At 39.7% G+C, this 16,577-nt stretch overlaps 3 protein-coding genes across 3 annotated transcripts; 2 read left to right on the forward strand and 1 right to left on the reverse strand.

Moving 5' to 3' along the window:
* The first annotated feature begins 1,583 nt into the window (after window positions 1-1,583).
* On the forward strand, window positions 1,584-8,251 carry LOC136262331 (interaptin-like). The gene is made up of 11 exons (XM_066056557.1): window positions 1,584-1,696; window positions 4,518-4,617; window positions 5,343-5,402; window positions 5,463-5,738; window positions 5,788-5,973; window positions 6,492-6,697; window positions 6,748-6,850; window positions 7,472-7,538; window positions 7,593-7,704; window positions 7,756-7,984; window positions 8,048-8,251. Exons 1-11 carry the CDS (start codon window positions 1,658-1,660, stop codon window positions 8,128-8,130), a joined length of 1,461 nt encoding a protein of 486 aa, XP_065912629.1. The 5' UTR covers window positions 1,584-1,657; the 3' UTR covers window positions 8,131-8,251.
* Window positions 8,090-10,717, reverse strand: LOC136262332 (translation initiation factor eIF2 assembly protein-like). Its single transcript, XM_066056558.1, has 14 exons — window positions 10,540-10,717; window positions 10,439-10,497; window positions 10,306-10,386; window positions 10,205-10,253; window positions 9,853-9,984; window positions 9,702-9,808; window positions 9,310-9,361; window positions 9,179-9,254; window positions 9,008-9,130; window positions 8,927-8,955; window positions 8,782-8,877; window positions 8,657-8,737; window positions 8,309-8,374; window positions 8,090-8,259 (listed from the first exon to the last, which is right to left on the reverse strand). Exons 1-14 carry the CDS (start codon window positions 10,570-10,572, stop codon window positions 8,182-8,184), a joined length of 1,062 nt encoding a protein of 353 aa, XP_065912630.1. The 5' UTR covers window positions 10,573-10,717; the 3' UTR covers window positions 8,090-8,181.
* LOC136262329 (vezatin-like) lies at window positions 10,598-16,415 on the forward strand. Its single transcript, XM_066056555.1, has 18 exons — window positions 10,598-10,676; window positions 12,784-12,811; window positions 12,862-12,953; window positions 13,001-13,048; window positions 13,184-13,282; window positions 13,518-13,555; window positions 13,605-13,722; window positions 13,776-13,921; window positions 14,399-14,603; window positions 14,655-14,684; window positions 14,732-14,801; window positions 14,897-15,013; window positions 15,064-15,181; window positions 15,229-15,290; window positions 15,352-15,486; window positions 15,542-15,603; window positions 15,711-15,782; window positions 15,834-16,415. Exons 1-18 carry the CDS (start codon window positions 10,647-10,649, stop codon window positions 16,335-16,337), a joined length of 1,974 nt encoding a protein of 657 aa, XP_065912627.1. The 5' UTR covers window positions 10,598-10,646; the 3' UTR covers window positions 16,338-16,415.
* The last annotated feature ends 162 nt before the right edge of the window (window positions 16,416-16,577 follow it).

A 16,577-nucleotide genomic window follows, 5' to 3' on the forward strand; every position in this document is an offset into this window, starting at 1 on the left:
AATGATCAAGCTCTGCCAACAGCTGTTGGAATTCTACCTTGTTCTGCTTGCGGGACCTAGTTGACTGATCAGAATCCAAAGGCATGTCAACTCAAGCAGTGCCACAGTGGAGGTATCAGTGTTGTGGATAGCAATGTCAGGTCAATAAGCAGTCACCATGATAGCAGTTGGAATCGTTGCTTAAGGAGACTCACAGGACCGAAGGTTTTATAAATCAGCATAAACTTTAACAAATGGTAGGTCAGCAAAAATATGGATAAATCTGGTCACTAAAAAAATATAGTACTGAATCATGTCAGTAGGTGTATCTTGTTATTGTTATTAGCGCTTTACAGTGACCAGCACTGAAGGTCTGACAGCAACATGTGCTGCAGCCTTAATAGCAATAACAATATCTGTGTTGTGATAGCCGAGCAACATGCAGGGCTGCCATTCAGAGCATGAGCAGTTGTTGGTCGGGGTGAGTCACATAGAGCACATTTCTGCTGGCCCGGCCGCACAGCCCATTACAACAGATTTTCGATTATGGTAAAAACAGTGGCTTCTACCGATTACCGATCCAATTATTGGTAGCTACAACTCTAGTTGTAAGTGGGTCGGGTCATCCAGATTATCCGGCCGGTCATTTGGGCCACATTTTGTCCAGGTCAAGTGGGTCATTTTGCATCACACTGTGACGCAAACTAACTCAAATGACATGATATTCTCACTGAGCCTAATACAGCTAATTTCTGAAACTTGGCTGTACAAAGAGACTCAGTGGCAGGGAAGTTATATTGAGGCAATTTGGTACAATAGGAGACAAGGGTTGAACTGACTCTCATGATGGCCAATGAAGAGTCTCAATGGAATTCTTTACCAGGGATCAGTCAAGTGCCCTGGTCTCTGGCCGGAATAGCGGGATGCGTCGGAACACACTAGCCTGTTTTTGAAACCGTCGGCATATGCACTCAGAGTAATCAAACTGTGCGGCAATAGCCAGGGCCGCCCACAGGGGGGGGGGGGGAACTGGGGCATTTTTCCCCGGGCCCCAGCCTGAAAGGGGCCCCAGGAGGCTCCATGAAGGGCCCTTTATTACCTGTTTAAAAGATCGATATACTCTAATAGAGCAGTCAGATCTAAATACTCTAATAGAGCAGTCACAGTATTCTTCAGAGGAGCAGTGTAGAAGCTTATAGATAAGGAGATATGGTTGGTGAGGGGTAGTTATTGTCATTGTCAGCAGGTTGTGACCTTGTTTTTTTCCAACTTACAGCTTGGGTGAAGTTGTGATTCAGAATGGAAACCTCCTTGCCTCTGGGGCCCCACTTTAACTCTTTGCCTTGGGCCCCTTAATTTCTCTGGGCGGCCCTGGAAATAGCTAGCTATAGCTACAACCGATGAGCCAGTGTTCTGACTGCTCGCTTAGCTACACACATAGTACACAGACTTTCAGTTTGTGGGCCATTCAATTAATTCCCTAGTGGGATAGCAGGAGCTCATCGACGTCCTACGGACTCGATGAGCTCCTGGGGATAGTGATTAAACATCACACACAAATTTTAAAAAAATCAGTCTAAAAAAATCCTAAAAATCACGTGCATGTGCCACTAGCTTTTCACGTGATTAAAGCGCGCCTTCATCTAGTTGTCACAGGAGAAGACCCGATAGTATTTAAATGACTGATAGAAGAGAGATCAGAGAAGATGTAGATAAGGTAATTTACAATTGTATGCCGGTCAGTGCAGACGGACATAATTGTTGCCCGTCCTCCTGGTTGAGAATGTGCAGCGTTTGTGGGGTGGAGCCGAGGGTGGGGCTTAGAATTGTCCATAAAGATTCATCGAATTTTGTTGTTGCTGCTGAAACCCACGAAGGAGTAAGGGTAGCCACCTACCCAATAAAATTTATAGTAGGTAAAATTCACAAGCTATTGCTTAAAAGTTTAATAAGCTGTAGGGGCGGATCCAGGAGCTGGCAAGGGGAGGGGCACAAACAGGCTAAGTTGTAGGTGGTTGGGGAGAGCAGATAGTCTCGCGTAGCCAGACCATTTTCTTTCTTTTGTGTGGGGGCGGGAAAGAAAAGGGCCTGGCTACGCGAGACTCAGAGACTGAGCAGATTCTCTTCTTTATGATTATGATTATGATTAAATACGGGTAAAGGCATAGCCTGTATACCCGATCAATGCAATGTATCATGGTTATACAAAAATAAATCTTGAATCTAGTAAATAGCTGTCTAGCAACGCCTGATTTAAAAGTCAGTATTAATTGAGGTACTATTTACTACGTAAGGTAAGTAGGTAAGCTATTCCAGTCATTGCCCAGTTGTGATCCTATTAATAAAGTAATTTTATCTACACAACAATCTTGACCGTTCCTTAAACAACTTGAACTGATGCCCCCTGGTGGTAGTATTTGAGAAAGTATATAAATTAGTAAAATTTGTGTTGAAGTAGTTATTAAGAATTTTATAAAGGAAAATTAGGTCACCTCTCAGACGTCTGTGTTGGAGTGGTGGTAATGATAATAATATCAACCTCTCAGAATAGGATTTATCCTGTAGTTGTGGGAGAAGACGGGTAGCTCTTCGTTGCACCTTCTCTATCTTTCTCTGATCAAGAGCATAATGAGGCCCCCAAATAGCATTGTTATATTCTAAGATGGAGCAAACTAACGTACTGAACAATTGTGTTAGCATGATAGGGTCAAGATAATCAAAAGATTTTTTAATCAATCCAAGTACTTGGTTAGCTTTGGTGGTGACTTGAGCAGTGTGGTCATGAAATTTTAGTTGGCTGTCAAAAAGAATACCAAGGTCACTGTGTGATGTATTGAGTTCAATCTTTGTTGCTACATTACTTTAACCAGCAATGATCACTCTTTAGTAGGTTGATTTTTGTCATTATGGCCTTTGCAGATGGTTGTGAAGTCCTAAAAGCAGGTTTAAAAGCTATGAAACTAATGAAAGCCTTAAACACCAGTAACACGATAATTATTTACAGAGGCACTTAGTACATACAAAGGTGCCGGGTGACTGTTTTACTGTTTTTAACCCAGGGCTGGGGAAGACACCCAGGCAGCCCAGGCAAGGGCCTGACCAATATTGTGCATCAACTAACTAGGTTGGGGACATACTTTTGTCCACCCAAATAAATGAATTTTGCCAGACCAATATTATGTTGCTTTCTCCAGCCCTGTTTTAACCTCTTTTAACTTTGGATTCAGGTGAGTTTGCAATAAATGGTGCAGTTTTCAGGAGTTATTTTAGTCTGATAAGGGATATAGAATTTCTATCAAAGAAGTATGCCTCTTCCACAGAGGAGGGGGGATTTGTCCTGGATCCAGCCGCCATTGAAGCTTCACATGAAATAATTTTATAAAACTGATGGTTTGGCTGGTGGTACTATGGTATATACTTACCATGAAGCTATATGCTTAGTATTGCTTACCTCTTTGGATTTGAGCAAAAATTCATAGAATCCTCAAGAGGATTGTATATATATATGTACATGTCCCATGTAGATCCAGAGGAGACTTTTTGAAATGCACTGGGGTAGGAGCAGCCCCACATGCCAGTATTTTATATGTTTAATGTAGAGTATATTGTGTAAATAAAAAAAAAGTAATAGTGTTATGCTTCATAAGTGGTCTGCATTGGTATATATACTGCTGGCAAAACATTTTGCAGACAGAGTGAATTGTACTGCTCTAGTGCATGTATCTTTCTTATACGTCAATGTTGTGTCAATGCCACATACACAATGCTCAGGCATGCACAATAAGTGGTGCTATTATATGGAGTCTACCATCTCAAGCAGTTCATTGTTAATGTTGACAAGGCGAATGCACATCTTTCAAACACAATAAACCTGCAATAAAACACAGCAACCTTAGAGTTGAAAACAACACTAAGAGGTACGTTGCTACAAAATAGGTAAAAATAATTACTAGTGCTGAAACGATTATTTGGTTATTTGACTGTTCGGTCAGCATAACACCATTCAATTTGTTAACACACTATTTGAATAATTGTTAACACTTTGACACTAATAATTACATTACTCATCTCATAGATATGCAATCTGCAGTTGTTTTACCTGTCTCCTAGGTGAGCCCATGTACTACACCCAGTTCTTTCTCTACTCAAAGTATTTTAATATAGGCTGACTGTACTACTTGAATATGCATGCTTATAACTTTGAAGTTGATTGAGCAATGATGCGCATACATGCGACAATGCCAGTACAGTAATCACCTTATTGATTATTTGCTAGACTCACCTATGAATGTAACTTAATTGTGTAGTCAATAACAACACTTGTCACATGATACTGCAATGTCATGTACAATGACAGATCTAAGGGGGAGGCACATAGGACATGTTTCCCCACCCCAAAAACTTAAAATACTCTAATAGAGCAGTCAGTTAAACACTCTAATAATACAGTCACCACATGTAACACTAGTATGATTAACAGTTGCCAAATAGCTATGTAAGTATCGTGATGCTAATTGATGTCTTGCTGTCTGTGGCAGGTAACAAAAACTCCAGATGAGCTAAAAGGGTCACTCAATTATGGTGATGAGGAAACATGGAAGATTAGCATAGACAAAGTGAAGGCTAGAGAGTTCTTAGGTAAGTGACTGCCCTGGGTTGGTGGAGTGCATATTCATGAATATTCATTGTAACTCGTAAGCTATATGTATATGCATACATATATAGTACTGACTCTAGGAGGAAAATTTATTGTGAGAACTCAGTGTCATTAGTGCCTGCTCCTTTTGACATTTACAGTGGCTAATTCCTCAAGCGCATAACGATCCACTGTGGACCTTATGTATCTCAACTGCACAGACCACTGGCCTGATGAATCTAGAATATATAATAATAATATTATAATGGTTGCAGGAATTGTAAAATTTCTATATCCATAGTATGAGCTGTATAGACACTGTTGCTTGTAGACTCTATAGGCACATTCACTGAAATACAATGCACAAGAACTAACTGTAATTGTGAAATACTATGAAAGTATATAGCCACTGTGTTCTATATACAACCTCCAAAGTTACTTGCAGCAGAGGGTCTGTGCTTATATACCCCTTTAAAAAGTATTTAGTATCACAGCATGAGCCTGAGTTGAAATATTTTTGTGGCAGTGTATACATGAAGCCAATTACCTATCTCCTTTGCAGACTAGATAGGATATATGTACAATAGTTTGTATAACTGACCTGGCTTTCTCAATCTTGTATAGCTATCCTTGTATATGTAAAGTGATGGCTTTTTTATCCAATAGAGTGATTGATCTAAGTGTAATATACTAGGTATTGTTAGTAATCTTGTTGCTTCCTGTATAGATGAAGACTTTGTGAAGATATATCAAGAAGTATGCAAAGCAGCTAATGAAAAGAACAAAGGTACAACATAATTGTGCATGGGTTAATGTAAGGAAATAGATACCAACAACATGTATATAGCTCTGGCCAAGAAGTTACTACCAACCTTAGAGGAAGTGTTACATATAAACAAGGAAAAAAATGCTACCGTGTACAAAGCTTCTGAGTTACTGGAGAATGTGGAACCATTATTGGAATATTCCTATGTTGCCGAGGAATATACTTTCCAGTTGGAAGGACAATGCCGACAGATCTTGAACCAGTATGATGCCACCTACAAAGAAGTGATCGGGTTCAGATCTAAAGCTGACACAGATCAAGTTGATACAAAGACCGCCGAATGCTTAAATTTGCTTGGTAAGATGTATAACAATCTTATATTGATTGCACATAACTACTCTTATAGGGGAGTCCATTAAGGCTGCAGAAGAAGACATTGACTCATTGCAACAACAAAGGACAGTTGAAGATGGTCGAGTTGGTTTGAGTGAAATTGAGGAGAAGGATACCATAGCTCAGAAACTAATTACTGAGGAAAATGATGAGCTGAAATTGATTCAATCTAACTGTCGTACTGATCTTGACAGCATTAGTAAGATTATAACGCTGTATGATACACATAACGTAATACACTATGAAAAAGGACACACACCCTAAAAAGTGGACACATACCCTAAACGATGAAAGTTTAGTGTAGCTTTAGTTTGTTAAATCAGTATATGAAGCAGGTTAGTGGATAAAAGTTTTGGTAAATTCACCAAGCAGTCAATATTGAATAAGTAATTGGCAAATAAAGTTTGGTGAGGTCCTTTGATTAGCTAAATTCACCACACTTCCGTTGTTTATGGTATATTATATATATTTTATGGTATATAATGTATCATCCTGGCATTACGGCTTTAAATGTTACCTTTTATAGGTTTTGTGTTATGAATACTACCATGGGCACCATTGGAAAGATATTGTATTATGGCATTTTAATTAGCTCTTGACAAAGTATTTTGCAGGCAATTATAGTAACTTACCTGATGAAGTTACCCAAATCACAGGAATTGGCGGGAAAACTGTAACTTGCACTGTGCTATATATTTGAACTCTATGTTTCTTTAGAGAGGAAATTAGATGAAGTGGGTAAGAATGTACAAGCAGTCAGTACGGAAAGAGAACAACAAAAGAACCAACTGCAATATGCACTTAATAACAATCGCCAAAAACAAGAACAGCTACGAGCAGCCCTAAGACAACTTGAAGAGGAGGACAGAGATTTAACAAGTTGGATTAGAAAAAATGTTGACATTCAAACAACTGTTGAAAAAGTAGGTTTAGTAAATGTTTCATTCCTATAATGTAATACTAACATATGTAGGAGCTTAGTAGTTGTAAAGCCCAAGTTCAACAGATGGAAGATAGGATACAGAGTTTGCTCAAGATGACAAATGCTTCGCTACAACTGATGCAGAAAATGACAGGTTGGGGACATTTATACCTTTTCCGATCCCAGGGAGACTGGGTAAAAGTCCATAATATAATATAATAGCTAGCTATACGCTATATTCTTTTCCAAGTTCACGTACATAAAGCAGTTGAAATAGTGGACTAGTTAGTTGAAGTCATGTCATGAGTGTTGGCTTTGTGATAGTTTGAAGTGCAGATCCTATGGTTGGTAGAGCTTCGTGTATGAGTGTTGTAATGACGTAACATAACAACTACATGTATTAGCTAGTAGTGTTGGACCTGTTGAGTAAATTTGTGAGAGACATTGATGGAATTGTATGATACTGTACTAGCAATATAAAAAAAAGATCTGTCTTCCAAGGAAAAATAAAATTGTAGGCTATCTGTGAATTAGCATATTTTTTTAATGACAAATCTCTCTATAAAGCCATTCTTACAACAACAAAAAATTGAGGGTATTTCTTTGCCCATGATACAATAATAGTTTCTTAAAATATAGGTCATCAATATTCTTGAGTCAGTTTCCATAGTCACTACCTACAATCTGTCCTGAAAAAGTATGCACACGATGTCATTAGCTGTTACATCTTGCAGTAATCTAACTGCACACAACATCAATGTCTTGTACTTTACAGGGTGTGTACAGGAAGTTATTCAGACTGCAAGTAGAGAGAAGAAAAGGATAAAAAGTGACCTTGAAAAGTATGAACATATGTACAATAACAATGTGCAGTTGTTACGTACGTGTGTACACAGGAAACATCTAGATAGTAACCTACAAATGAGAGATGCCTTGATTGCTAAACTTGTCTTTCATCAACTACGAATGGAAGAGGTCACCATTAATTTGAATGGTACCAATGAGGAGGTCAATAAATGCAGACGTATGTACATGCCACACACCATTTGCTATTTACAGATTTCTAAGAAGGAGGAAGAGAAGAAAATAGCTGCTAGATACGATAACCCCTACAAAGTAAAACGGCTCAAAGAGGATCTTATTTCAATAGAAAGAGAGAAGATCCACTTTACAGAGAGACAAGCAAAACACAGGAAGGACCTTGAAGAACTACAGAAGAAACATGAACAAGTAGACAAACAGCTTCATGCTGGTGGGATAACACAACTACCAACTGTTAAGCAACGCAGTAAGTACCTCCCTTGTGTATATCACATGTATATCACATGTATACTGTATGTGTTGTATGTAGTTCAGAAATGGAAACAAGAACAGGATAGGTGTTTTGATGATCCTGAATTTGGAAGTTTTCACTCCAACTTATCACATATTTAAAAACATCATTCATTTTATATGTTCACACTCTATGTTACGCGTGTGGTTGTACTATTGAGTATCTGCTGTAGTATTATTAGGTGTCGTATTGTCAATCTTTTCATGTTGAGCTATGATGTCATCTCGTGCCTGGTGTAGTGTACATATTACAACAGAACATATTCTTACTGGCGCTCACTGATTTACAAAGTTCCACAAACTTTTCCACATAATCATCGTCACCATTGACAAGTTGAGAGCATTCCTGTCCAAACACAATTACTGTAAAACCTCTTTCATAGGAGGGCCAATATTTAGTACCTAACACCACTTAATTACATAAATAACTGTTCACAGACTGCTCTATTAGAGTATTTTTTCAGCCTCAGTGCATAGTGTAGAGGTCATGAGGTACACTTAGCTATGTTTGGAATCTAGTTACTATATTTAGGTGGCCTTATTAATGAAGTTGCTGGGTTTGGGGTAGTTGCTAATGTAAGGTCTCATTGTATGCTGTTATATTGCACAAAGAAGAAAAAAACTACACCTTAGGTAATCGGCAGCCAATCAAATCAGATGGTTGAATAGTGTGAAAGGCATGTTCCACCAGCCTCACTATTGGTAGTTCCTAACACATTATAAGAACACATGATCCAAGTAATTATGTCATACCTGATCAAGTGACAATTTACACAGTTCACTCCAACTGAACAACAAGGGGTCGGTCATGTCACCAAATGGGTTGATGTCAATTAGCTGATAGTCTGCCTGCAACAACAAAGTGTCACAAAGTTGTAACCCCACCCCTGGTGCTCACCTGACCCCTCCTGTACACATCAAACACAACTACACACAATACAATTAATTACTACTGTGTTACAATACGTATATCACTCACAGCTTTTAACAAGAAACTTCTTCAACAAGTTAGAAGAGAAAAAGTGAACTACTTCAGTCATCAGTTGATCTTTAATACTTAGCAGGTGAGGATAACAGCCAGAAGTGTCTCTCTGACTGACACCTATATAGCGTATAGCACTTCAGTGATGGTCCACACAAGGACACGTACCTATTAATTGACTGTCCTTTACAAAACACCTGAACTCCCCACTGGGATTAATAGGAACCCAACGCCTCAGACACAACTGGAATTAGTTTCTCTTATCAAGGAGCAACACAGATATGGTAAAAAAAGCTTACAGAAAATCCTCCAGGTGGCACTAAGGTTTGATCCAGGCCACAATACTCTCCACTGTAATTACAAGTGAGAACAATTTACTATTGTACACGTCAAGACCTAAAAATGATAAGGTCAATAAAGTGGCGTACTTGTCATCCTAGCTGTGTTTTGAACCTACTCAATATGGTCACTGAGGTGGGCATATAGGCCATGAAGCTTAACTTGAACAAAATTTTTGACTAACTCAAGATTGACACCTCAGTTTGATGCCAAAATTCTAAAGAAGGGATTATATGTCCATGCCAAATGTCTAGGGGAACACTTTTCTAGCTAATAAACTACATGGATTGGTTAAATAAATGCATGTTGCTATGATGCCCTGAAAAACCTCCTCTGTGTCAGTACAACTCACACTCTAGACAAGTCATGCATGACAAAGTCCGAGCTCTTCAGTAATAAGATGACATCTGATGGGCAAGTGCACCTTAGGGTGTTCCCAATAGCAACCCATGTAGCATCCTATCTTCATGGTGACAAATAAACCACATGAAGCCTACACTAACCCTCGGAGAACTCCAGTTTAGTTTAGGGAATACGGCTCCACCTAACTCAGTAATGGCCATCATGATAGCTTCCACTGTGTTAGGAAATGATGGAGGTTCTATGCCATCATCATCATCATCATCCCAGGAGACCTGAGGTATTTGTTATAATGGTGTATACAATGGTGTATGCGACTGGAAGCATGAAAGTTGGGTGTGTGATCATTTGTTTCAACATTTGACAGTTGTAAATTCATAGGAACACAGTTAGTGAATACTTGTACTGTCAGTGTAAACTGCATAGAAGCTATGCAACGGGAATGTTAAATAGTTCAGTTTTCACATCCCTAGCCACATATATACAATCACTCACAGATGAGTCAGTGCTGTCACTATCTCCAATCACATTAGCTAGTGAACACCTATCAATGGTGTGTTATTATCGTACTATTGTAGCTACATGGTAGGTCTCACTCTTTGGGCAACACTAGCCCAACATCTCCGCCATCACCCAGTAGGTACTTGGTGAAGGCATCCGTTAGTGGTATGAACTTACTGTGATTTAAATTGATGTGATTGTTTACTGCTCAAGTATTAATGGCCTTACCTTGTAATTGTGACGTCTCGGAAGTCTTTATACCATGAGGTTATGGCACATTTACACACCTACTCACACTGTATACCATTATCCATATCACAGTTGCTTACTTCTTCTGCAGTAATAGAGACTCCAGCCGCCATGCATGTCTTATAACTTGGTATCCATTAAGCGCTATTTAAAACAATTACAGTTTCTCTGGGTTTGCATCTCTGCGATGTGTGACGATGATACGGTCTACTTTGAGGTGAGTATTACACGTTGTTTAATTGCAATAAGTTGTACGTGTTGTAAGCTATAAGTTGTATGTCGTTATTCCATATAGTGCTCACCAGTAGTCGTGTGATCTTGATTCTTGGAACGTAATCCTTACGGTCTCGAGTCATCCTTTTCTTGGAGGTCCGTAGTCGCCGTTCTTGCTGCTTTCCATCCCGCTTAGTTTACCTTCGTCACTAAGAGGAACTGTCTTGAGTCGTTTATCATGTCTGACAAGGGAGAAGAGAAGGAAAAATCAGATTCTGGCAGGAGAGCTCGCTCGAGGTCTCGTTCTTTGGATCGTGACAAGTCTCGTCGCGTTGGAAAGAACTTCACTAACAGCGAGGAACCACACATGCAGAGAGCCCGTCTTTTCGTTGGTGACTTAAACACGAGGAGTGGAGATCTTAGGAAGAGAGACTTGGATGATATCTTCTCTAAGTACGGCCGTGTAGTAGGCATTTCTATACATAATGGTTACGCGTTCGTTCAGATGGAAAGAGAACGAAGCGCCAACAAGGCCATCCATTATGCACATGGCAGATTAATAAATGGAAATAAAATTCGTAAGTACCGGCCTTGACCACTGCTCTACAACCCTCTACTGCTTGTTACTGTTTTTCAGGTGTGGAGTTCTCTTCAGCTGCACTGGAAGCTGGAGCTAAATGTAAACAGCTTTTACTATTCTTGCTCTAACTAATCTCTTTTATGTTGTCTCTTTTCTGTCCTTCCAGTTCGTCCTTTGTCTCCAAGTGAACGAGAAGAATTTGAAGGGCCACATTTTGGTGATAGGACAAGTAGCAGAGGCAACAATTCTGATCTTTATGACACGTTCAGGAGGGACCCTCTTGCTCTGCTTGAAATAGAAAGAATGGAGAGGGAACGTCTTGAGCGTCTTCTACGAATTGAGAAGGAGCTCCATGCACGAGGAAGAGATGAACTTGACAGGCTTTATGGTGACCCTATGAGCTCAACTAGCAGGAGCAAATATAGTGACAGTTGGAGGGACTTAGACTATGGTCGTCCAAGAAGGGAGTATAGTCCGCCAACATATGGAGGCAGTGCCCGTCGGAGTCCACCAGCCACTACTAATTCTTATCTTCCATATGGATTGAGAGAAAAGACGTCACCTTCTCTCTATGGAGGCTATGGTGATACCAGCAGTAGTAGCAGCAGCTTTCCCCCAGTTGGCTACCATGCTGCAGATAAATCTGCTACTGCCAGGGACTCTTACTCGACTACTTATGGATCAGGAGCTGGCTACAGTGCTGGAACTGGCTACAGTGCTGGAACTGGCTACAGTGCTGGAACTGGCTATAGTGGTGGAACTGGCTACAGTGGTGGAACTAGCTATAGTGGTGGAACTGGCTACAGTGGTGGAACTGGCTACAGTGGTCGTACTGCTACACGTAGTCAGTTGCCCACAGGATATGAAAGTAGGAGCACAACTTCTAGTAGTCTTTGGGGAAATGGCAACAGTGCACAGACTTATGGACTAATGGGTGACAGTCCAGCATGGAAGTAGCTTAAGCTTTGCTAACTAGTGTTGTTTTTAGACTTGTGTATAATCTTGTAACAAATTATTACCTGCTGTTGTCTTGTATTGTCTGGTAACATCTTGTATCATGGTATGGCTATGGGTCACGGGTATTAGAAAAGGGACATGATAAGAATATTGTAGACAGGATGTTCTTATTAGGCTGTGCTATTTCTGTGACAGCAGAAAGTTCTCTTGGTTGGACCTCCTACACACATGTACTAATACTTGTGATTGTCAGTGGTGTGTGTGTTCAGTTCAACATTTTAGTTGTGATGGATTGATAGGTGAAAATCAACAACATTACTAAAATATTATTGTTTACTTTGACAGCATTATTGATATTCACCAGAACTTCTTGTTACCCTGTGGTGGTATATCACATGTCTTGTTCTATTCTTTGTTATGTCACTAACGAACTTGTTTGTGGCCACTAGTTCAACAATGTGGTAGCATGGAAATGTTCTTGCTATGATCAGTGTAAGAAATTCAGTGGTCTATGACAAATCTTGTATAGTACAGCAAAATTGTTGAGTCATAATATCATAATCCATACACATAGACATCTCCAGCAATACAAGCTCTCAGAGGTAGCGGCAACAACAATATGGTGTACTTATTGATACCACCACTACCACAGATGCTGGTGTGACTGACACTGACCTCAGTGGGATACTGGTAGCTACTGAAGAGCCTCATCCATACCCTACCACTACTAAAGACACACATACAGTCAGTAATACTAGTATATACATTACTCTGTGTCATTTTCATGATAGTGTAGGGTAGAGCAAGTGAAGAAGTCACATGGAAGGGACACTGTACAGGTAGGCTTGATATACCATAAAGACATAGAGGATAACAATGGAGGCAAATCATGAGGATCTTGTGAACATGTATGATTGGCCATGTTGTCTTCTACAAATGGTGTATCACTTGGTAAAGTGTTTACAATTGTTTAGGTAGTATATGCTGGGATTGCTATTTGTCAAATTGTTCATTCAGAACTATTAACTGAAGATGACTTGTTATTAGTGTCTTCATTGTGTGATCAATATGTGGTAAGTGTAGTCTATAGTGTATAGTGGTGTGTGCATGTGTACAGCAAAGAGATGATCCCAGTAGAGGAGCAGTACAGGAAGCTCCTATACTCTATGCTTCTTTGCTACATTAACTCCTTCAAATTCTAGCGAGTTCCTTTTTAGTTGTGCTGGGAGCTCAACACATACTATGAAAGGGAACATCCATTACTTATACAGTAGACTGATTGAACTGTATTGTGTTCTTGTGTTATAGGAAGATGAACAAAATACTCAACCTCATCACTCATCCTGGTAAGTAATCTGATTGTAAAGGATTGTAGCAAGTTGGTGTTCTGTGTAGGCCTCTCCTCATCACAGCTGGTGTAGTGGTGATAATTGTTGCCATCATATTATTAGTACCCCTTGTCATCTGGCTGTCTGCCATTCCAGTATTGTTAGCTGTCAGCTTTCCCAAGTTGGTGTGTGATACCAGAACACTCTGTGATCACAGTCTAACTGCTCACTGTTACAGAAATATTACTATCATGTGTTGCTGGCTAGAAGGGGTGACCTTCACCTCCAAAGCTACTTAAAACAATCTGATGATCTTCTTGCTCTTTTGTCTAAATGTCTCCGACTAATCCAAGAGGCTGAAGTGGTGTCAAGAGGATACACAAGGTGTAGTTGTGTAGTATGTTTATGTTGAGCATGTACTAGACAAAGCTTCAGATTTGGAACCTTCAAAGGTTTTGTATCCTTTGTAGGTGGTTTTACCTCTCCAAAGCTTCAACCATGGATGTTAATCAGTCAAATGGCCATGTGCTTCTTGGAAGCATGCAACTATCCTTAACAAATTTTGACATATTTGCAAACTGAGCAGTTTTACTAGAGCTTGTTACAGCTGCAACAAAGTGTGAGACCATATGAGTGTATACCATGATCATTAATTACTAACATGGCACTATCAATTAAACTTCGGTAACTTTCTTGAAAAAAGCTTCAGAGGTTAAAATTTCACCTTCGTTCCACCCCTGTGTATGATTAATATTTTGAAGTGCCAAGTCTTAAAATGAAGACATCTTCAACATAGTAGTAATGTCAAATGCTTGTGTTATTCCATTACCTCAACATGTAGTAATACTGTTACTTTATTAGGCTCACAGCTCTGACGCCAGCATCAAGGATAGAGCGTCAAGGAACTGGTTACCAGTGTTTGGTGTTAAGACAGTGTATGGTAACAGTGTGTAAAGGTCTACTGAGTCACCTACAACAAACATGTCTTATGTTGTGTTCTCAATTTCCATTAAAACTTGAAGTAGCTGATTATCAGCAACTGCCATTGATAGAGGAGATATCAACAGTAAGATCATCTGTGGTTGTGTGTACACTACTGTTATGTACTTGTCTATAGGAAGATGTAGTGTCTATGGAGTCACTGAAGGTAGTACATTTAGTGGTGTAGTACCCAGTATTGTGATTGTCTTGTAGTTTTTAGCTCATCTTGTTGCATTACACAATTCTGCATTGTTGAGAATCATTGCCCTTTGTCTTAATGGAGGTCAGTAATACTAGCTGTCCTTAAGTGCCACAAAGTAACTCCTTGTGGTACATTTGGAGCTACTAACAGTTATATAATGCATACTTGACATACAGAACTGACTCAACATCATCCATTGTCAGACCTTCCTTCGGTACTACCAATAGCATGTCTCTCTGATACTCACTCAACCCTCAGTCGGAGTTATGAGTTCCACAGAAACAGAGTATTTGGTGGGCACTAGTTAGAGTGTTGTGGATTAGTGTGGTAATGGTGACACTAGACAGATCATCATCAAGTGTACACCACAAGAACTCCACAAGGAAACAGTGTGATGTTAACACTCCACTAATTGAGGAGTTAACCACGATGGACATTCGTACACAAATGATCCTAAAGAGGTGTGGTTATGTTGTATATAACAAGTAGATAGTACTGTGTGTGATAGACTAAGAGACATTACTGAGAAAATCAGTGAAGGTGCCACTATTGACCTACTAACAGTTAAAGGTAATATATAGCTACACCAATATGTACTGATACTTGATGTTTTGTTGGTTACTATGGTAAGAGTCACTGATGCAGTTGGAGTGCGACTATCACATGATCCAGCAGCAGTGTAGAGAAGCAATAAGAATGACCATCCTTCACGATGTTGTTCAATCATCACCTCCTCTTCCACCAGTCGATACCACACCCCATACCAGTGAGCTAGCCAAAACATCAAATATCTGGTGATAACAATTTGTGTGTGTTTGTAGGTTCTGTTGGGTCAAGTAGCAATGATAGTTCCAGTGAAAAGGAACCTCAGTCCAGTGATGAGGTAATGTTAGTGTGTGTTCTATTAGAGTAGTTGAGTATATTTTAGTGGCCACCTGTCTCTGTATTATGCAGTTTCCATTGCATATTAGTGCTATTCATCTGGCATAGGTGTTTGAGGGAGCAGCCACAGGTAGTGAGAACAATGGAGAGGATTGTACTTGGCAAGAGGAGACAAAGGAGGTGATGACCACTACCACCTAACATGTGTTACTGTGTGGTGTGTACATTTAGGACAGGGAGGTCACTACAGCTATGATGAATGAACTGAGGAATGTTCTTACAGTACGAACTACCAACAAGACTTTGCAGAAAGAAAAACGACCAAGAAAAAGAACATCTAAACGTTCAAAGAAGAAAGGTAGAGTACAACCAGTGACAACCCAAACAACAGTTGACCTATTGACTGAGAACATCATACAGGAAACATATGAACCTTCATCACACTTATCACTCACCATATCTCATGATACTAGTCTACACTGTGACACAGATAATATCCAGAATAGTGAAACTAATGAAAATGTCATACAGTGTGACATTCAAGATGACAGCATACCATGTGACACACATAGCAACACAGATGGTGACATGCTAGAGGACAGGGACCTGTTGCTACAAGATGCTAATCCACTGTTCATGAGACAAGTGGCCACAATGGCGGCTAGGATAGCGATGAACCAGTCCACTCGTAGTCACCAGCAGGAAGAAGTGTTTGGAAGTGATGAGGATCAGTAAAACTCTGTTATATTAACGTTTTCATTTGTAAGAGAGAGAACCATCAATTATTATAAATGAGAAAACACGTTAGGTAGAGTTAGCTTACAGTATGTGTGACCACAATCAGATCGTAGTAAAAGATCTGTGTGGGCACGGCAAGGTAAAAACAAAACTGACAAACATACATACATACAGAAAACAAAAAAAAAAGTGATTAGTAGTTACAAATTTAGGGAGACCACTCACTGCAGTTCCTAG

The sequence above is a fragment of the Dysidea avara genome, chromosome 7 (genome assembly GCF_963678975.1).
Source record: "Dysidea avara chromosome 7, odDysAvar1.4, whole genome shotgun sequence".
Classification (NCBI taxonomy): domain Eukaryota; kingdom Metazoa; phylum Porifera; class Demospongiae; order Dictyoceratida; family Dysideidae; genus Dysidea; species Dysidea avara.